Raw genomic sequence first — 21,915 nt, 5'->3', positions numbered from 1 at the left:
GGGACACTCCCTTAGCTCACAAGGAGCTGAGAACCGTGCCCTCTTTAGTTCTGGCGTGACATGTAGTTGATGGCTTCAATGCTCACGGCTGTATTTCTGGGCTTGTGGACTGTGGGTGGGTTCCTGCGCCCCTGGCAGATGTGGACGCACCGGGCTGTCCCACAGAAGCTACGGCGTCCCTGTGCATCGGCTCAGGGCTGGGCCTCATTTCCCTGACACGTAGGCCATTCATTCCCAGTGTCCTTTTCTCTTCACACATTTCTTCTTTGAAAGGAAGAGAAATGGTGGCTGAACCCCAGGAGGCTGGTTCCTCTGAATGGTGCTTAACAGGGATGAAAAGACAGTGGTCTTTATGAAGCCGCCTTCCTGTGATTGCTGTTTTAAAGATAGAATAATCATTTTACAATTCATGATGTCCTTTGACCCCGTCTTCTGGTCTTGGCTCACACTGCTTGTCCCTGGAGATGGAAATACGTTTTTATCAGAAGCTTTTGAAAACACGTAGGCCCATTGTTGGGTCACTTTGATATATTGTCCTTAAACCCCCCCCCCCCTTCCTTGCACTTACTCCCTTTTCCGTCTCCACCATTTCTTTGCACCTGGAAAGCATTAATTAGCCTTGTCTTCCTAATTCCCCACTGGTGGCCACCTCTCTGCTTGTCTGGGGACTCACAACTCTCCAGGGCTGCTTTTCAGCCCAGCTGGGACCCACATAAAAACTGGGCTGGTGAGGGAAGGGCTCCCTGAGTTATATGAGGTCAGGTGTACGTTTCCCTGGGAGAGAACTCCGCAGTCCTGGGCAGGAGGGCCCACCCTCCAGATGCTGAGAGTGGGTAGCCCTGAATTAACATAGAACAGATCTGAAAAGGCGTTCACTGTGGGAGGGCCAGCCCTGCCCCACTTCCCAGAGCCCCCAAGCATGCTGCTTCTGGTTTGTGCTTTCTTTTTTTTTTCCCCCTCCTGTCTTTTCTCCCAAAAAGAAGGCCCTGCCAGCAATGAAAGGCTTGAAAGAGACGGAGAAAACCAGGGTAAAGAGTGTTTTAAAATGCAGGCTTTCTGATGGTTCAGATATGGGAAACCAACGGATCCGAAGACAATGGCCATTGAAAAGATAGTTTGTTCCTCGCAGCTCCCACAAGGAAGGGGCATGACGTGCCCCATGGGGCCCCATGGGGAAGTGCCAGGGCCAGTCAGGAAGCAGAAGGAGCCAGGGGAAGATGTGGGCGACTTTACTGCGGTTGTTGGGAGAAGGCAGGAGCAAGGCACGGTGGGCGGATTTAGGATTGGGTCATTTCAGTGGACTCTGGGATATCGGGGCTGGCCCAGGTGGTTTGGTACCTGGCCCTGAGTAGGGCAGGGCACAGTGGCCCAGAGTGAGAGAGCCCACTAGAAGAGGTCGGGGTGTGGGGTGTGGGGGCTCCAGATTGCTTGGTTTGCATATGAAAGGTGTGCTCCCAGGCTCCTTTACCACCTCTAGGAATTAGTAGCCCTAGGAGGAGGGTTCTTAGTCCCAGAGTCTGTAAGGCCTCTGATGTCAAAATATCAGAATACAAAGTCGCTCTTAGTCCAAGGAGGCTTAACAGCAGCCCCTGAAAACCCACGGTGTGTAGGATTCACAAACCCTGTGATCCCTTTACTCAAACCCTGTATTGCCCCCAAATAAATAAGGCCCTTCCAGTCGTCTCCCTGGGGCCCCCATCTTCCGTCTCCCCACAGCCCACTCTCCACTCAGTCCTGGGGAAGGGTGCCCCCAGAATAAGTGAGGGGGATTGTGAGGAGGGGGCATTTCGGGGATCCGCCCCGACAGCCTGTGTTTCTCTCTTCCAGCCAAGACGGACCCGGCTTTCAAGGCGTTCTTAGACGCCCAGAACCCGAAACAGCAGCACTCGGCCACCCTCGAGTCTTACCTCATCAAGCCAATCCAGAGGATCCTCAAGTACCCGCTTCTGCTGAAGGAGCTCTTTGCCCTGACGGATGCCGAGAGCGAGGAGCACTACCATCTGGATGGTGAGCCCCGGGCCCCGAGGTCCGTCCCCCTCGCGTGCGCCTCCAATGAGAGCCTCGAGATAGCCTTTCCGTTTCCTGCCTGTTTTCTTCCAGTGGCCATCAAGACCATGAACAAGGTTGCAAGTCATATCAATGAAATGCAGAAAATTCATGAAGAATTTGGGGCTGTGTTCGACCAGCTCATTGCTGAGCAGACTGGTGAGAAGAAAGAGGTAAGGACGCCCGCTTCTCAGGACGCCCGCTTCTCAGGACACCCAGCAATGAAGCTGGGTTGGTTTCATTGTTGTTGGGTGTTTTTTTTGAAGGTGTTATTTGTAAGTAAAATGGTTACGAAGCTATGGTTTCTGTTGGTGGAACTTTTGTCATTTATCCAAGGCTGCAGGTGAATTTTCTTCCTGAGCTGAATTATTTCCTAATACAGGAACTGTGTTTCTGAGTCTCACCACTTCCCCCTCGGGACCTCTGGTTCTGTTAAGTGTGAGCTTGAACTTCCAGACATAGCTGGGGCCACTTGTACAAGCACCGTAAAAGGTCAAAGCTACATCCCTGGAAATTTAGAACAAGGCTTGGCATATAGTAGGTGCTCAGTCAATATTTGCTGAATGAGTGACAGTTTCAAATGACTTCAAGAAATCTTTTTTTTTTCCAAGTCTTACCTAAAAACCTACTTAGAAGAAACAGTGACAGGAACGATACACGTGAGAAAAACTTAGAGCAAACCCTGAGTAGTGCCCGAGTCAATGAGAAGACTTCCCAGGACCCTGGGATCGTGACCTGAGCGAATAAAAATTCTGATAATACTGAGATGAATCCGAGGGCTCAGCATAGTACGTGGTAACATTCATCACTGCCTTTTGACATTCAACTGGAGTATTCTCCTCGGGTTTGCTTTCTGCCTTTAAAGAAAAAATAAAGGAGAAAAGCCAGGAGGAGACTAAGCAGAAAACACTCCTGCTGGGGTAAAGGGGGAGAGTTAAAGGCGAGGGAGTGGGGGACGCTTGATTGTTTAGTCCAGCTGAGAGAAGAATGGCCTCGTCTTCAAGGTATATAGGGTTCCCATCCAGGTTCATTTTTATGTCCTCAGGGAAGCAAAACAAGTTTTCAGACTGCTCAAAGATAATTTTCAGAGACAGCTAAAATCTTGGCATCTCCTCTAGACATAAGATCGAACATATATTAAGAAATTTATTTTACTCATGGGGTCGGAGGGAGCCAGGCAGATGTCCTAAGGGTTTGTTGGAAAGGTTGGAACCGCACAGGTATGTTTATGAAGGGAAGAAATATGGCGAGGGTTTGTGAACGGAGGCACGCTGGTTTCTCCCCAGTGGGAGGAAGTCGGTCAGGTCGGTGTCTGACCGGACATCCGCCGTCTGCACCTTGTAGAGAGTTTCCAGAGGCGCCCAGATGCCGCATAGAGGGCTGGGGCCTTCAGGCCTGGGAGGGTGTCCTCCAGAGGACGCGTCATTCTCTGTGGACGCACGATTTATTTTTTTCTGCTGCTGTGGGAAGCAGAACACAAGTGTGCTCTCAGTCTACCTGACAGATGCTTTCATCAGTCAAGGAGGGCAGGAAAGGTGGGCGCTGCGACTCTGGAAAGGTGGATGGAGAGCTCTGGACGGAGTTCTCATTTTATAAAACTTCATTTTATAACGGACGGAGTTCTCATTTTATAAAACATGGTATGCTTATGAAAGGGCAAAACAACAGAAAAAGTCAGAAGCAAAAAACCATTCTCCATCTCAAAACAAAGAACTTAACCACTCTTAATGTTTGGGTGTTTATTTTGATTAAAAAAGTTATATATCTGCATATGCTTGAAAGTTATAGTATACCTTGTTTTTTTATGTTATTTTAAATTATTCAAAAGAATCATTTAAATTATTGTGTAATAGTTAATTGTGTGACTGAACAAAGATTAATTCCGATCGTTGGGTAATCCTCTTGGCTTCATTTATTGACTACGATGAGTAATCCTGCAAACATTTTTTGTCATAACACTTCTCCCTCCTGTATTTTAGTTTTTTTCCTTTTGATAGAAGTGAATTTTGTTGAGTCTTGGAAATGAACATTTTCATTTTATTTCATTATATTGTTCATTATCTGCCAAACTCGTTTCTGGATTTGAATGACCTTGGGAGCAGAGGGCAATTATGGCTAAAGACTAGAAGATGATGTGCACGGTGGATTGCAAAGCGTTGAGAAAAAAAGATGAATATGGTTCAAAAGTCAGGAACTGTAAAAGGGACACAGCTTTGGTGAAACTGCCCATTCTCTGAAATGAAATTCTGACCATCAAGCGAGAAATCTTTCCAGCAAGGAACAAAGAGACCAAGTGCTATACAAACTAGCCTCCTGTGAGCTGAAATTTTGTAAAAAGAAATGTGCAAAAGATGGAAGGAGGGACATTCGACTGCCTACCAGTGTTCAAGAAAAGGAAAATCCTATCTCAGTATTCCGATGACCAGAGCCCAGAAAGATCAAGGCTCGGAAAAAGATGTGGAACACAGCAACAGGAGATTGTGTTTTCACACCCTAAGAAGAATAAGGAAGAAATAGGCCCCCAAGGCAGGGCAGAGGAATCACAGCCAAAGACGATTGATCTCTGGGGGGAAGGACTTGGTTTCCACGCAGTCCCTCTTTGAGAATGGTCTTGTAACCGGAAGGGATAGAACGTCTTGACTTCACAAACACAAAACCCAGGCCCCGGGGAGAATGGCCTCCAGGGAAATAGTGCGCAGGTCGATTACAACTCTGTCACACTGCTCGCAGCGTAAGTTGGAACAATTATGGAAACCTGGAGGCAGGCAGGTCATGTGTCCAGATTTTCACAAAGGTGATTCCTGATCATTGTATTTCCCTCTTAATGGCAATATCCAGTAAAAACCTCAAATGGATTTATGAATGGTTTGTAAACAGTTACAGATAGGAACAGTTATCAGTGTCTTTTGGGAAAGGTAGGCCACTGTTGAAATGGTAACATTCCAGGGATGGGGGTACCTGATCTCTCATCAGCCAACTTCCCTGCAGGCAGATACGTTCGCAGAGAACAAAGTGGGCTAGGAAACACTGTGATGAAGCTAGGCCTTCAGCCTCCTAGTCCGTGGCAAACCCGGGGGAGCTGGACTAGATTGCACAGATCATTCCTTTTGCTTAGGTAGGAGGAGAAAAGGCCTCAAAAAAGAAGGGTTCAAAAGACCTGGTATGGCAGGACATCCCAGACCCCTAAGCAGAACTTAGTCTTCGGTTTGGGCAGATTCAACAGTCTGTGGAAGGCCAAGGGGAGGCACTGTTGGCTGGAGGGGTGGCCCTGACCCCTTCTTTCATTTGCATGTGGAAACTTGAGGGACACCATGTGGGCTGGGACTGGATCAGTCCATTGTTAGAATGTAACAACTCAACATCTTCCTATGCCCTACAACAAACACAGGTGTGTTCTATTGAACACAACTAGGCTTAAGCATGCCCTTTCCACAGCTGGAGGGGGGAGGGCTTTCCACCAGGAGGGCTGGTGGAAACTTGTTATGCCAAGCGCATGGCCCAGGGCATGGTCACCAAGCCCAGAGTCATCAGGGATTTGCCTGGTCGAGTGGGAGGTGCTCGAAAAATCACACAGCAGAGTGTGTTGGAAGGAAGAAGTAGAGTTTGGACAACCATCTGCTCTAGTGACCTTTTCATGACTTTTAAAGACTTACCCCTAAGCCTGGGGCCCAGAATGGTGGTACTGGGAATCTGACTTCTGTGTCTAATAAGCACCCTGTGTGGATGCTTGGGGCATGGGTGGTAGAGATGTTTTAGTTTCCTTAGCTGATACTGTCCTGGGAGGTTGGTTGGCTGGTTATTTTCTATGTCCAGGCAAACTAATACGATGGCTGAACTTTTTTTTTTTTTAAACCCTTGGCTATCCTACTAATAACACAGGTCAGTAATAGAGTAATTATAAACCTAACGATTCATCACTCATGACAGGGACGGCAACACCAGTGCGTTTTGTACTGCTGGAGCCACGTGGCCAGCATCAGATGGTGTCTGGCTTGGTGCCTCAGGAGGGGCACTGCCAAGTGGCCCTGGGTTCGGCAGAGGGCTGCTCGGTCGCCGCTGTATCTAGAAAGCCCATCAGGGCATATGCAGCAGAACGACCCAGATCCTTGTGTCTTTTAGAAGCTCAACATCAAAGTTTAATATCTGAAATGCTGCCTTGAGCTTGATTCCTACGACTGCAGAGCCTACTGACCACTTACCGTATCTACCAGTGGGTGGACCGCGGTCTCTGATGTTTACAGAGCCTTGTTCTCTGATGTGGTTGCCCCGAGAGCAGGTCAGAAACCAGATGATCCTCCCACCGGCAAGTGGGCTGCTGAGTAGGGAGAAGGAAGAGACGTGGATGGGCTTCCGCGTGGGCCCTGGACTCCGGAGAGAAAGGCAGACGGGGCTGTCGAGAGGCACAGGCACTGGATTCCTGCGCAGGTGTGTCTGGATGGCTCTCCAGAAAGACTCACCGGGAAGGGCTGGCCACTGGACCTCACGGTTCCTGCGGATCCCAGAGCACAGGCTGCACACACTCCAAACTCCTCAGTTGGCTTCTCTCTCCCTCCTCAAAAGTGAAACGAAATCTTTAGACAGAGCTGGAAGAAGAAAAAAATCGATTCCACTGCTTCCTGGAAAAAACTGTGGCTCCGAGGGGATTTAAACTCATAGGCGGAAAGGCCTGGTTTTCTGGGGCGGATCTCCGTGATGGACGGCTGCTCGTTTCTTCTTCGGAAATGGTCTCCATTGGAACACAGACCGATGCCGATTTCGGAGATGAGTTTTGGCAGAGTTACTGTGTGTGAATCTGGGGGCGGACCCAGTTTATCTACCTCTTTGCCATTGTATTCTTGAAATTCTTGTAGACAGATGTGGGATAAAGGAGAAAAAATAGTTTTTAAAACCAGATGTTTTTAAGGACAATGTTTTCATGAAGTAAGATCGACATCAGCCTACCAGTTTTGAAAACGTGAAAATCGGTCTGTTTCTGCAGCACCTGGTAAGGTTTGTCCTGTCCCTGTTTTTCAGGTTGCAGACCTGAGCATGGGGGACCTGCTTTTGCACACCACGGTGATATGGCCAAACCCGCCGGCCTCCCTGGGAAAGTGGAAAAAGGAGCCAGAATTAGCAGCCTTTGGTACGTACAGAACAGGGTTGGGGCGTCTGGGTGGCTCATCAGTTAAGCATCTGACTCTTGATTTTGCCTCAGGTCATGATCTCAGGGTTGTGAGATCGAGCCCTGCATTGGGTATGGAGCCTGCTTAAGATTCTCTCCCTCTCTCTCTGTCCCTCCCTGCTTGCTCACTCCCTCTCTCTCTCTCAAAAAAAAAAAAAAAAAAAAAAAAAAAAAATAATAATAATAATAATAATAATAACAGGGTTGGTGGGGATAGCACAGAGAGGGAAGCTGGGCTTCCTTTGCAAAGTAAGAACATTTCTTTCTCAAGACCCAGTTTATTAACGTTAAGTTCATTTCAGTTATCTGAATCGGTCTCCCTGGCCCGGCCACCAGCGTGTCCGAAATAGTGAATGAAAACTTCCAGGTCCGTATGGACAGTGTGACCACCCCGTCACATAGGAGGGAGGGAATGGCCTTGCCGAGCCTGCCCCGCGAATCAGCATGTACGCAGGGAAAGGTTTTGTCGTCGTCACTGCTCAGAATCTTTTCAAAATAACAGGTTAATAATAAGCCAAGGAAAACTTGTGTGAGACATGAAGACAACACTGCCTGGTTCTGAGAGATCTGAGCTCTGTCCTAGTCTCTCTGACTCCGCCGCATGGGTGATGTTGGGATTCGGGCTGTTGGTTCGCAGCTGGCCTGTTGGGGCAATGCTGGGGCGCCATGATCACTCGTGGGCTGCTTCTCACTCGCATGACTAATTCAAGCCGAAGCAGAGACGCTTGTGGATGATTTATTTTTTAATAAACTAGTTAGGCATTTTGAGACAGAAAACTATGGGATTGCGTGTGTAATTCAGGAAATGCAGCTTGTGGTTGCAGGAAAATTCTTCTGTGGGACCTGGTTCTGTTTTACATTGTGTCTTCTGAGCCCCAAACAGAAAACTCATTGGTAGGCGCTCAATATAAAGGAAATCTAGTATTTTCCATTCTCTTACCTTACCTTGTGTTTCTAGGGGAAAGGGATGGTTGCTTATTGCTTCTTTAATGGAACACATTTTTTTTTTCTTTCCCCCACGATGTGAGTGGAGTATCCCCAAATGGAACATCCTTGTGGTGTTAAAATCAGAGTGTTGGACATCAAGACTGTCGAACTTCCTGTTAGCTCACCCAAGGCTTCGCTGAAAAGCTTAGTGACATTCCTAACAGTTTCAAAGAGCCGCTAGAGTTGTTGATGCCATTTCCTTAAAAATAACAAAGTTGGGTAGAAGTGTGCAGGGAACGCATGTGACCAGATAGGACATACAAGAAAGGATTGGGATATGGTAACATGTTGGTAGTTTTTGATGGGCGGCTGCTTTCGGTGGGGGTAGGGATAGTTTTGTCCCCCCGCCCCCGCCACACATTACCAGTTGTGTCTCTTATATTGTAATTGCTTCTTAGAAGGGCTGGGAGCTTTCAAATGCTTCTTGGTAGGTGGCTTCTGGGAAGTAGGATTCCGAAGTAAATGACCCAAACCGTCTATCTTCTGGTTTCTGATTCTGGGTTACTGAAGAATGGTTCCAGAGTTCCACACTGGAATTTTTCGTGACTGTCTCCTGAATTGTACAGATTTCCTGTGATTAGAAATAAACAGATTTAGGGGCACCTGGGTGGCTCATTCAGTTGAGCATCTGCCTTTGGCTCAGGTCATGATCCCGGGGTCCTGGGATTGAGCCCCTCATCGGGCTCCCTCCTCAGCGGGAAGCCTGCTCCTCCCTCTCCCCGTTTGTGCTCTCTGTCAAATAAATACATAAAATCTTTTTTTTTTCTTTTTAAAGAAATAAAGAGATTTAAAAGAAGAAAAAATTTGGAAGAAAGGAGGGGTCGACCAACTTTCTCTGTGAAGGCCATGTAGTAAATACTTCCAGATTCAAGGGCCACGAGGCCATGTGCAGTCAGAGGCAGACAACACGTAACCAAGTGGACTTCTGTGTTCACAGGCTGTTCCCAATGGGCCACGGGCCCTGGTCTGCCAACCAGTGGTACAAAGGGTTCCGGAAATGCTGGTTTTGAGGTTTGGGGTTTTACTTGGTTGCTTGCTGCCCAGGCTCTGATAGAGAACAGTGTGTGTTTCATTCTGCGTCTCTCTGTTCCCTGCCCCATGGGCTGCTTCCTGGGGTTGGGAGGGTGGGCTGGCTCCCCAGATCGGAGCCCCCAACCCCTGTGCTGGGTGTGAATGGAAGCCGCAGCCCCCAGGCCCTGATCGGTGGTCACACTGCCAGTGGGGCCCATGGGCGCCACAGTTAGCAAGGTGAGACGCTCCCGAGGCTCTAGGAGAAGCGGGAAGGATTCAAGCCAGGGTTGTGAGTAAGGGCAGACCATCCTCACCATGATGAGATGAAATTCTTCGTAGGTTCCCAGTCCGTAAAGGTGCCACGTTGGGCCGTTGTGGTGGCATGAACAGAGCCTTGGAAACGCCCTTTGAAATCTGGAGTTGTTGTTGTAAGGGAAGCAGATTACCGTGGCACCAGCAGCTTTGGGGTTAAAACATGGTTGTCTCTTGTTTTGATTTAAATCTCTAATCTCAGGAAACAGTGCAGCTTTCTTCTGCAACTGAAATCGATGTATTACGCTCCTAGCACCTTGATATTTGCTTCCAGGACAGCTCATCTGAACTGAATGTTGATCATTACCTCAAAAAAAAAAAAAAAAAAAAAAAAAGGGAAAAGAAAAAGTTTGTTGAGGCTTCTGCCTTTTTGGGTATTAGAGGATCACCTTCAGGGTGTGGAGGGAGCGCTGGGGGCGGGCAGGGGTGGCTAGGAGTTTTGACTGAGGTCCTGTCTATGAGATCAGGACAACACTTGTAGTCAGTTGAGTGAGAATAGCCCCAGGGCCAGACAGAGCTTAAGGAGGAGGTGGTTGTAACCCCAGCTGAGGACCATGGTGGCCCTACCACTGTGATCCAAGATGGCTGAGGTCAAGGTCAACTGAGGCAGGCCAGCCGCCTCTTTGGAACCATGGCGGCCACCCCATTAAGCTGTGGTCCCAGGGACGTGGTGGGTCTTCTGAGACTGGGTCACTGGACACCCTCTCCCAGGGAGAGTTCCCTCAGTTTTAAAGGACGTGTTGTCCTGGCCACTGTAAGTTCTGGAGGCTTCCTGGTGAGCACACAGGACCTCTTCAGCTACTGGGCTCAGCCTCTGTGCAGAGCTGGTGCAGCCTCCTTGGCCAGTGGGAAATTGGGAGAGGGCGCCTCTCAGTCCATCCTCTGGTATTCTTAAGGGGGCCCAGATGCGGGGAGTGCGAAGGGCCAGGGTCAGTCCAGACCCAGTAGCTAGAGTTGGTTTCTTCACGCCTTCAGGTTCTTTTCTGCAAGGGAGGTGAGAGCCATCCTGTGCTGAGGGGAGGCGGGGAGGCCGACCGATCCTAAAGCCGATGGAAAATGAACCAGACACTTTGGGTTGGTCTCCAGAGGGCCTGGGAGCCTGCCCCCACCCTATCCCAAGGAAGAATTTGCTGAACATTTATTCCCTTCGTAGTTCTGGGTCTGGTACACCAGGCGTGCCCCCTCCAGCTGCCATGGGACTGATGGGGCCCCGGCTCTGCCTTGGGCCGGGGTGTGAAGGGGGTTGGAGTCCCTGCCACCCAGAGCCAAGGATGGGCTCGCTCCGCTTCTAGTCCTCCGGGCGCCGCTTCTTCCTCCCCTGGAGCAGGGGTCAGAGTCACCGAGTGGTCACCGTGCTTAGCATTGTTCGAGGAATTCTATGGACTATGCCTAACTATTGTGTCTCCCCCGTCCCCCAAACACTGGGAGAGTAAACCGACCTACTCCCTGTTTCTAAATGCTTCCTGTGATTCAGTCTGTTTGGAGGAAGGGCACATGGCATTCTGCTCCATAAACCGATTTTGATTTCTTCAGGTCAGAAAGATGAATTCTGTCTCCCAAACTCTGAGCACTCTGTGTGTGTATGTGTGATACCGGCTTGGTTGGCATGAGTCTACACCGCAGACAACATCATTGTCGTTGATGCCTGCCTGATTTCTTCTAGCCGCTGACCTAGCACGTCTCTGGGAACTTGTGTATCGCTGGCATTTTAAACTTGAGATGACACCATAGCTAAATGGTGTTTAATCTGAAAGTTTCCAGCGGGGTGAGGGGGGTTTTTCCATTTATTTGGGCTTTCTGTGTTTTTATGGAACCTGGAAAGTGCTGTCTCAGTAGGCTTGGTGAACGGTTGCAAGGTGGAGTCGGCGTGGGCTCGTCTCGCTGCCTTCTCCCGAGCTGTAGTGTCGATAACCCCACATTAGCGGGGTTCAGGGGAAAGCCCCATACATGACGTGTTGTAACCGCCTGTGTCTTTTTTTTTTTTTTCCCTAGTCTTCAAAACTGCTGTGGTCCTTGTATATAAAGATGGCTCCAAACAGAAGAAGAAACTTGTAAGAATCTTACTTCCCCCTTGGATCGAAAGGATCTCCTTTTCTATTCGCTTCTCAGTTCTGCCTGCATAATGATCATCTTATGCCTTTGCCAGACACCAACCTCTTAGATCTTTTTGCCTTTTTTTTTTTTAAACTTTTTAAAACACATTTGAAGTGTTGCTACGGACTGGGGGAAATTGCCCATCCTGCCTTCTGTCTGGAAGCATGAAGTGAATCGCTATCGGGCCTGCCAAGACCAGAACCTTCCTGACATTTGTTTGCTTTATCCATTCTCCTTCTGGGGTTCCCTCTTCTCCTCCTTCCTGTGTCTCTCTTTTACCTGGATCTGCTCAGCGAACTAAATTGCAGACCCCGTGCCTGCTTATCTAAACACTGCCTCTCGTTTTCTGCTGGATGAACCAAAGTGCCAAAGGGCTGAGGTCCCCCCGGACAAGCGTGGGGGTTCCAGCCTCACTGATCTGGGGTGGGGGTGGGGGGACCCAGTCCAGTCCAGGCCAGAACAGATGGTTCTCAGGCACCTTGTTCCATCTCTTCCTGCAGGTAGGATCTCACAGGCTTTCAATTTATGAGGACTGGGACCCCTTCCGATTTCGGCACATGATCCCCACTGAAGCTCTGCAGGTTCGAGCTTTGGCGAGCGCAGGTAAACTCCGAACTGCGCGTGTCCAACGTGTGTGTGAATTATTGGTCTGAACCCACGCTCTTGGTCGAACCACCCTACCATTGTTTTCCTTCCTATATTGAACTCTCTTACCCCCACCCAGCCTCTCCCCAGCCTCTTGTTTACCCAGCCACTTACTATTTGAATGGATGAATGACCCGAGTAAATGGATATGATGTCTCCAATACCGTTCCCAGGATTTCTAGTCATTCTGTTGTATACATTAATATTATATTGACCGATGTTGGGGTGGCAGTGAGTCTCGTATTGCCGGAGAGACTTCTGGAGAGCATGAGCAAAGTCCGTGTAAAATAACTCACTTGCTTTTTTAACCGGGAGACCAGAAAAGGCCACCAAAAGCACGAAGAAGCCATTAAATACATATGTGTGTGTGTGTGTGTGTGTGTGTGTGTGGGTGGGTGTGTGTGAGAAGCATTACAAATCTTTATGTTAGTCTGGAGGCCTTTGAAATGTCAGGCCTTTTCCTGCGATCCAAATAGTCGTGAAGCAAGTTGTCAGACAGCAAGAATATACTTATTACTATAAATTGGATGATGCCTTAAGCTCAAGACCCATGCACGCCAGCAGGGTACTGACCAAGAGAAGGAATATTTTTGTGACTCGGCAGCCCCGTTCAGGGCCTAATTAAAGGCCATTCTGGGGAGGAGCTGTCAGCAGTCGCTCTCCTGAGCACACCCCGGAGGGAGCACCTTGGGGGTCAGGTGGAAACTCTCAGGCCAGCAGCCGTCTGGTTGGCCAGAGAGGCCGTGGAAGGGACCACCACACATACATGGTAGATGCTATTTCTGTATCCTCTCTGGCATCCGGTGTGTCCACCGTGTGGCTCATCTTGTCCCCCTTTCTGCGTGTCACCTCGCAGTAGAAAACGTCAAATGCAAAATGCGTTTCGGACAAACGTATTCAGGATGATCGTTTGCCTGAGGAAGGTTTCTTCCTGACTGTCCAGTGTGGAGATTTGCCCTGGCGCGTTTTTACATAGCGATTTGATTTTCAAGACCCTGGACCTATTTTGCAATCTTGGGCTGCAGATTACCTAGTTCGTGTTTCCTGGTGCCTGGTTTATAGGATGGGAAGCTTACGTTTATAGCAAACGGCAGGCTTCTCAGCCAGAGATTTTCCCTTCATGGAGGACTAAATACACACAGAATTTAAATTCTGACAAGAAAGCCATCCTTGTGATATACCATTCGATTCTCACTCTGCTTTTCATTCAAATCAGGCTTAAAACAATCAAGATAAAAGCTTGTTTTAACAGAGTTATAAAGACCAGCCAACATGTTTCTCGTTATGAGATACATTCCAGTAGATATGAGAAATCAGAACGTGCAGTTGCTTGATTTTTTTATCTTCATTTGGGAAGACCGGTAGAAATTTTGGCAGATGAGCCCTGGTTGGGATGAAACAATGTGGGCACAGTGAGGGTTTGTGGCCGGGGCTCGGACCACGGGGAAGGCCGAGACCTCCCCATGTGCGGGCTCGATGTTTGTAGTGATTGTTTCTTTCACAAACACTCTATTCAGGACCTAAAAGAATACGGTACTGCTGCATTGTAAGGCGTAGAGATGAAAGCCAGCTGTTCTCACCTTCTCAGCATCCCGTTTTTGCTTCCCTCAGAATGGGTACCTTGGGGGTGTCGAGAAAGCAAAACCCCATTTGTTTCCAGGACCTGCTTGTCCAGGGCACTAGGCCTGGTGGCTCATGGGGAGGGCTCCCGCCAGGGACACACAGACCCGCCTCTCTAGCGTTGGCCTGATCGAATCTGCCTTACGACTACTCGCTCAGCTGAAATCGTTCAGCCGAACAGGCTGTGCATCAACAGGGAGCGGCTCTTGCATCAGTGTGATGGGCTGACGCCCTTTCAGACCACCGAGCTGGAGATTTTAGCACCTGGAAATTTTCCTTCACGTTAAGCCTTTCACTTTGTCTCTTTAAGATGACAAGGAGGGTAGCAAAGTACCTTTGGCCTTCAGAGGCTCTGCACTCTTGAATCTCATACCGAGGCATAGAAAATGCTTTTGTAAAAATGCAGATAAATCTCTCTGAGACATGCCCTAATTCATCCTTGTTCTGATTTGTCTAGATGCAGAAGCAAACGCTGTGTGTGAAATTGTCCATGTAAAATCTGAATCTGAAGGCAGGCCGGAGAGGGTCTTCCATCTGTGCTGCAGGTGAGCCTGGGGCCAGGACGGGCTGACCTTGCTGCCCAGACGGGAGGGGTGTGACAGCTCGATGTTCCCCCTCCGCTCCGCGGTCTGTACGTCCCCCTGTACGTCCCTACATGCCATGTGCTTTTTCTTGTACATTTCAGAAATGCGCTAACACTTTAATAACACTAACATTAAACAACACTAATTAGGGGCGCCTGGGTGGCTCAATTAGGCATCTATCTGCCTTCAGCTTGGGACATGATCCCAGAGTCCTGAGATGGAGCCCTGTGTCCGTCTCCCTACTCAGCAGGGAGCCTGCTTCTCCCTCCACCCCTCTCCCCACTCATGCTTGCTCTCTCTCTCTCTCTCTCAAATAAATATTTAAAAATAACACCAACTGGACACATTAAACTGATTTTATCAGAACATAGGCAGTAACCTCATTAACTTCATATCCTTCTAGAAGGAAGTAGGAATTTTCTTGTGCGTGCAATGTTCAGATGAGGGCTTTTTGCCCATAGTTACATTGGATGAGAAGTAGATTTGAAGGGTGTGGCTGTCTTGTACTATTTTGTTTCAGCGTTTAGATGTGTTTATACTGTAGCATCTCTGAGATGAGGCAGATGGAGAACGAGGGGGGACGAGATGAGAGGGTGTGGGGTGTACAGGCGCTACCTGGGTCCTGATCACATCAAGAAATTTCGGATGAGGGTTTGCCACAAGCTGCTCAGTTTCACCTACAGATCTCAGGAGGAAGCTGAGCTTAGAATATGGGCTTCTACTGATTACTTCTTTTCTTTTCCTTTCCCCCACCCCCGGTCCTTCCCTCTCCTCTTCCTCCTCCATGAGAATTTGAGAATTTTTTTCAAATGCAGCGAGTTCTCCCTCCCTCTCTCTCTCTTTTTTTTTTTTTTTTTTTGCCTAACAGTGTCAAAATGAATAGTCCCGATGGCCAGTGTCTGGTGTATTTGGCTTGACATACAATCTATACTCAGGCTTTAAGCTGATCACGGGTACTCAGTGATTTACTCAGTACCTCCCCAGTACCCCACACCTCGGGTAGTAATATGCTATAATTTCCCTACGAGAAATCTGACAGAGTTGGAGCACCTGGGTGGCTCAGTCGGTTAAGCATCTGCCTTTGGCTCACATCATTATCTTGGGGTCCTAGGATCAAGTCCCATGTTGAGCTCCTTGCTCAGAGGGGTGTCTGCTTCTCCCTCTGCCTCTCCCCCTGCTTATGCGTGTTCTCTCTCTCACACACAAATAAATAAATAAAATCTTTTTTAAAAAATAAAAAAAAAAGAAATCTGATAGAATCAATGTTGTTGGGCTTATTAACAATATGTTTTCATGTTACTACTGCCGTCATAAGAAGGCCCATGAACCAAGTATGAACTGTGCTAAGCCCCTTTATGCGTTACTTCATTTAGCCTTGGCTTGGGGAGCGAAGGCTCATGGAGGGGCCTTGGCCTAAAATATTAGAGCAAATGAACTCCGAGTTCAAACTCAGGGAGATCTGACTCCAGAGCCCCTGTTTTGTGTATCTGCATCACCTATGTGTGTCGGTGACATAGCAATGAAGGGCAGAATGTGGGAAGCTGCTGGGACTAGAATTGACACTTTTATCACATGGTCCACATGTGGTTTGAGCACCATCTTTACCATTTGTGATTTGGTTGGTAAGGTCCGGGGGGTCTGGTGGGCCCGCTCCTAGAGAAGCCACGTTCGTCATTGATAAGGAATACCAGGGAGTGCTTACCTGGGGTGAAGATACCAAGAACTTTATGAGAAAAATGACTCTGACCCCGGAAGTACTTTTTTATTGTGGGAATTAGGACTTGGGAAGGTTGTTCGATTCTCTGCAGTGTAGCTTTAATACAGACTTGGTGAAGTGTGTCACGGGATATTTCACAGAAGGACAACTTAAGAGGGAGCTATGGGTGTTGGTTGGGACATCAGATTTCGGGTGCTCTGCAAGGCTGAGAATCCCATGGTTCACTTGTCTGCAAAAGCATTTTAGGAGAAAAGGCTTTGCCGTAAGTGTCAAGGGCAGAATCTGGCAATGTCTGGGTGCGGGACCCCTCTGCTCATGCATGGGCTGTCTACCCCACATTGGCTGCAGGAGATGAATCAAGGAGCGTGAAGGGAAGGAAGTCCTCATTCTCTATCACCAGTGAAGAAAACATAGCTCAGCGTAGAAACGAGTTGTGGCCTCATTCTCTATGACCTTTGGCCCTCAAGGATGTTTGTTGGGCTGCTCCCGATGATATCAGAAGTTCCCCGTGTGTTCAGGACTTTGCCCCTAACACTTGTCCATCTTCTTTCTTCTTACAGCTCTCCAGAGAGCCGGAAAGACTTCCTGAAGGCTGTGCATTCAATCCTGCGCGATAAGCACAGAAGACAGCTCCTTAAAACCGAAAGCCTTCCCTCATCCCAGCAATACGTACCTTTCGGAGGAAAAAGATTGTGTGCGCTCAAAGGGGCCAGGCCGGCCATGAGCCGGGCAGGTACTGTGGGGATTCCGACGTTCAAGATCCCCGTCACCCCTGCTCCACTGTAGAACTCCAGAGAGCTTGACGTTTTCGTCGAGCAAGAATTAGACGTGGCCTTGAGGGGGCTAACGTTGGAGTACAGCCCTTCCCTGGTGTGAGGTTCCTTGCCCGTGCCTCTTTCCCAGCAGCTCCCTGGGTTTTCTGCCCTTCATTTATGCCTCTTGCCCTCCCTCCAGCTTCCCTCTGCCACCCTCCTCCTTTTGGCTGGGGGCTCCTCTCATTCGCCACACCAGGAAGTGAGCGCATTCTCTTCCTGGAGGGCCTCTCTCAGCCTGCTTGCGGAATGGGAGCCGCTGCTTTGCATGGCAGCCATCTTTGTTTAGCCGAAAGCAGTGTGTCATGTCTCCGCAAGATCGTGGCCCATCATTCTGAGAACATGGTGGCCTCGTAGTCTGGAAACACGGCATTGCCTGTTCTCAGGAAGGATTCCATGTTTGGTAGACCAGATGACACATCAGATTTTTACCCTTGCCTTTGGCCAGCTACCCGATTTTTAGCTTCATTGTTAGTTTGGGGAAGGCTTGAGCTGCTACTAGTAAAGAGGAATGTAGAGTTTAAATGGTCCCAGAGTATATAGTCTCTAAGGACTGGAACTGTCACGGTGGAGCGGGAAGGAAGGAAGACCCATAGTACCATCTAGAAACAGCAGTAAAATATATCTAGGAAGAAAGATGTTTTCATAACCTAGATGTATTAATGACATCAAGATATTAACACTTTTATCACTCGTTTCTTAAGAGGCAACCCCCATTTTTCAGGGATGCCAATAAAAGAGGCTTCCTTTGCAATTGCCAAGAAGATTCTGACCTTTCTGCCTATCCTCAGTTGTGTCAAAGGGTCATGGATAGAACTGTGAATGGTTGGAGGTTTTTGTAGACGTTGCCTATATAGCTTGAAAAGGGATATTACGTTCTTTAAGCACTTAAACAACTAGTGTTGGGGCTTAGTTATCTTGAACCTATTCTCCAATCAGTTGATCAATGTTTACTGAAAACCTAGTGCAGTGAACACCCAGTGTTCTGTTGGGTTCTCCAAGGTACCTGAAGTCTCACATACCTCTGTATCCACAGTTTCTCATGGAGGCCTCATGTTAAGAAAACTTCACGGATCCCTTTATAAGCTCAAAACAGAGCATTTCTCCTTAGAATTGTCCCACCTAATCCTTTTACTTGCCAGGGGATGCTTAAATTAGGATTGAGAATACATGTCCCAACCTTAGGAAACCCGCCTGTCACTGGCCAGGTTTCGATTGTTACTCAAGGGACTTAAATTCAGAGCTGCATTTGCTTTGAAACTAAAGCCATTTTAGTCTGTAGGACCCTCAGAAGTTTTCCTGCTGACACCCCTTTGGAAAGAAACCCAAACTGCACCTTACTCCATCATGAAAACCAAGTGAAACCCCCATGTCAGCCTGTTGGCTTTGGCTGATTGGAAGATTTTCCGCACGATGGCTCATTTTTGGCTGAGGAAAGTCTCTGCTATTCTGCTTTTGAAACTCCTCATTATCAGTGGGCTTTTTACGTTAGATGATTTAAAGATGGTGTCTGAGTGGGTCAGCTAGCACTAGCTTGTCAGTTTTAACAGTGCACTGGAGATACTCAGACCAGAGATGGTCTCCCTGAACCCCAGAAGGCTGGCCAGGTTATTAAGTATCCTTTTAATAAGGGATAAATACTCAGGCTTCATTATGCGTTGTTACGAATACCCATGAAAAGCCCAATATCCTAACACAGTATTCAATCCTGAAGTACCGCATGTTTGCCGATCACCCAATTAAAATTTTTTTTGTTCCAACATTTTCTTATGAAAAATTTCAGATATACCAGCTGAGAGAATCATACACATAGAGAACCTACCATCTATTCTGTAATGGATATTTTTCTGTATGTTCCTTACGTATCTATCCATCTGTCATCCATCAGCTCATGTTTTTGACACAGTCCAAAAATACAGACATCAACTCATTTTACCCCTAAACACTTCAGCATGGGGATCATGGGCGGATGTTTCCAAGGGCCCAGTTTTGCATTGAGGTAGTTCTAATACAGTGATGGGAGAGAGCCAATCTCCACTCTGGGGGTTTTGGGATAGAACTGACCAGAATGTCTGCTTCTTCCCAGTAGAGTAGACACAGTGGTTCTTTTTTTTTTTTTTTTTTTCCCTTTGTTCCATTTTTTCTGGAGACCTTTTTTCAGTTCCCTTCCTTGATCAAGAGGGATGTCCATTTGTTCCGTATTTTGGTAGAGCACCCCGGAACCATGAGGGCACCTCAGGGGTCCGAGGCAGAGGATGGCTGGAATGGGAGCCCACGCACGGCCCTGGGACCTGCTGGGTTTGATAGTCCCTGGGGATACTCCTGTCACTTGGAGCAGCACTGAAGCAGTTTAATGGTTTTCAGGGCTTAGGTTTCAGGAATGCTCCTCCTACTTGGTGTCCAGGCTCTCCCCCTCCAATGGAAACCCGACATTGCATTTTACCTTCTCGGTTGCCTTCTCACACAGCCCCGTTTGACTAGTGAGGGAGAAGCAGCAGCCTTTCCCCGTGTGTGTGTGTGTGTGTGTGTGTGTGTGTGGTGGGAATGTTCATTTGTCTGACTGGGTGGCGTCTTATGTGTTTGGAATAATTCTGGCTTCCTGGAAGGCAGGAGGGTGAAGGAATGAATTCGGAGCTTTTTTTCTTAATTTGTAGTCATTTCACGCAGCACTCTGAGGCTTGGTGGCATGTGTGTCCTCTGTTATGTATTTCTCAGGCCATCCAGGCACCGATATTTTAATTGCTTTGTAGGAGAAAAATCGGTGAGACACAGAATGCAGTCCGGGGGAACTAGAGCTCCCATTTGAGTAGCTTCACCGTGAACGTGCGGCTTTGGCAGAGAGAGGGCAGGGCGGTCGCTGGAGACTAGCTGTCGTGCCCGTAGCTAACTTCCCGTCCTCCAGAAATGGTACATTTGGTTTTCCAGAAAGCAGTATAGCTTCTGCCCCCTTGACACATCGTGGTGTTGTCTACAAAGGCAGTGGAACTCTAGAAGCATTGTCCACCCAGGGCGAAGTGGCCCTGGGACGGCCCCTGGGGGTCCCCAGAGCACCATGCCGTGGGACATCGTCAGGGTTGAGGGCACTAACCAATTCCAAGGTCGATGGTCTCTTTGGGGGCAGCACAGGATAGAGAAATGGATTGTTGCAGAGGGCGGTGAAGACACTTTTCCCCATAACCAACACCCCTCCCCGTGTCCCCCTGTCCCCCACTCTGCCCTTTGGCCAGTTGCCGTGCCATCCTCCAAGTCCAGACATGCGTGTGAAGTAAAGACTCTAAGACACACTGATGAAATCTGGACTTGAAGCCCTGAACAACATCAAGGCACTAAATGAATCCCATGTAGTTGTTCCTTTGTTTTCTTTGCTGTCTGCATTTCATCGCAGGTAAAGCATGTGGGGGTTTTATTTTTATATTTTTGTGTGTGTGTGCAGTGTCTGCCCCAAGCAAGTCTCTTGGGAGAAGGAGGCGGCGACTGGCTCGAAACAGGTTTACCATTGACTCTGATGCCATCTCGGCCAGCAGCCCGGAGAAAGAGTCCCAGCAGCCCCCCGGTGGTGGGGACACTGACCGGTGGGTCGAGGAACAGTTTGATCTTGCTCAGTACGAGGAGCAGGATGACATCAAGGAGACAGACATCCTCAGTGACGATGATGAGTTCTGCGAGTCCGTGAAGGGCGCCGCAGTGGACACAGACCTCCGGGAGCAGCTTCAGGCTGCCTCCATCAGTCAGCGGGAGAGAGGCCGGAGAGCCCTGGATAGTCACGCGTCCCGCATGACACAACTCAAGAAGCAAGCCGCCCTCTCGGGCGTCAATGGAGGCCTGGAGAGCCCGGGCGAGGAAGTCATTTGGGTTAGGCGTGAAGACTTGGCCCCATCCAAGAAACTGAATACTGAGATCTGACTGTCCCTTTCCCCCTAGAGAGCGTGTGTAGATACCGCCCCCTCTCCCCGCCCTGCCTCCACTCTGCCCCCATCCTGTCCCCGCGAGGAGGAGAATGTTCCCTTAGGTCGCACTCTTGCACACATGGCCTTGGTGTCTGACTCTTGTTCCGAAGCCGCGTAGCCACCCGACGTCGTCATGTCTAGAGACATCGGAAAGAATTGCTCAGAATCCCAAATAAGCTTGAGTCCTATCTTCTGTATATTACTAAGGGCTTTTATTTATTCTCAATTAATCAGGGCCAGAAGAATTAAAAAATTAAAAAAAAAAAAAAGATTCTACAGCACTGGAAAGCGAATGACCCCCCCCCCAAGGAGTTTAAAGTATGTATACAGATTAGTCGAAGAGATAGCACACAAAAATAAAATAAATAGAATTTAAAAAAACTAATAATAATAAAAGTCACTCTATCTGAAATCAGACGAGGAGCCATCTCTTAGTTGGGGAAACCACCTTCAAACACAAACGCCACAGAGCAACTGTACAGCTTCACAGTGTTCGTACTCCTTTTCCCTCTTCAGTGTCTGAGAATATCTGTGTATTTTAAGAATGTGTGAGGAGACGGTGGAGATGTATGTTTTGATGAGCTGTTGTTTTTTTTTCTTCTTCTTTTTTTATTTCTCTCTTCTGTTTTGATCTATGGCTGGTCTTACTCAATGTCCGTGTTGGAAGTTCTAGTTTTGCATAGAGTTGTAAAGATGCCAAACTCTTTGAGAAGAGATCCAAATTTATCACTTGAAAAAAAAAAAAAACACTATTTTTTGTATTTTACCTGAGGTGCAGAGGCACAAACAGATGAGAATTTTACAGTGTTAGTGTAACTGAGTCTTAAAAAAAAAATGAGGATTTTACCTTTTACAGAGAGAGTAAGGCATGGTGATTTATATTTATATATGAAAGGCCAACGAGATGCTTAGGAGAAATTTTTTTTCCAAGAAGAAGATTTTTTTTTTTTTTTTTTTTTTTTTTTTTTTTTTTTTTTTT

The 21,915-nt window shown here is 48.1% G+C and overlaps 1 protein-coding gene across 2 annotated transcripts in view; it reads left to right on the top strand.

Annotated features, from left to right (window-relative positions):
• LOC111155650 (T-cell lymphoma invasion and metastasis 1) overlaps positions 1-21,849 on the top strand; it is a 200,621-nt gene extending 178,772 nt beyond the window's left edge. For both annotated transcript variants that reach the window (XM_022515945.1, XM_022515944.1), the window contains exons 20-27: positions 1,828-2,007; positions 2,101-2,219; positions 7,060-7,168; positions 11,510-11,568; positions 12,112-12,214; positions 14,334-14,421; positions 16,738-16,910; positions 20,423-21,849. In XM_022515945.1, coding sequence (XP_022371653.1) covers positions 1,828-2,007; positions 2,101-2,219; positions 7,060-7,168; positions 11,510-11,568; positions 12,112-12,214; positions 14,334-14,421; positions 16,738-16,910; positions 20,423-20,892 — 1,301 coding nt within the window. In that variant the 3' untranslated portion in view covers positions 20,893-21,849. The remainder of the gene's footprint in view (positions 1-1,827; positions 2,008-2,100; positions 2,220-7,059; positions 7,169-11,509; positions 11,569-12,111; positions 12,215-14,333; positions 14,422-16,737; positions 16,911-20,422) is intronic.
• Positions 21,850-21,915: the final 66 nt, after the last annotated feature.

The sequence above is a fragment of the Enhydra lutris genome, unplaced genomic scaffold, assembly GCF_002288905.1.
Source record: "Enhydra lutris kenyoni isolate GAN:26980312 unplaced genomic scaffold, ASM228890v2 scaffoldscaffold43, whole genome shotgun sequence".
NCBI classification, from domain to species: Eukaryota; Metazoa; Chordata; class Mammalia; order Carnivora; family Mustelidae; genus Enhydra; species Enhydra lutris.
Note: the sequence above shows the minus strand (reverse complement) of the source record. Positions and strands in the feature narration are given on the sequence as shown.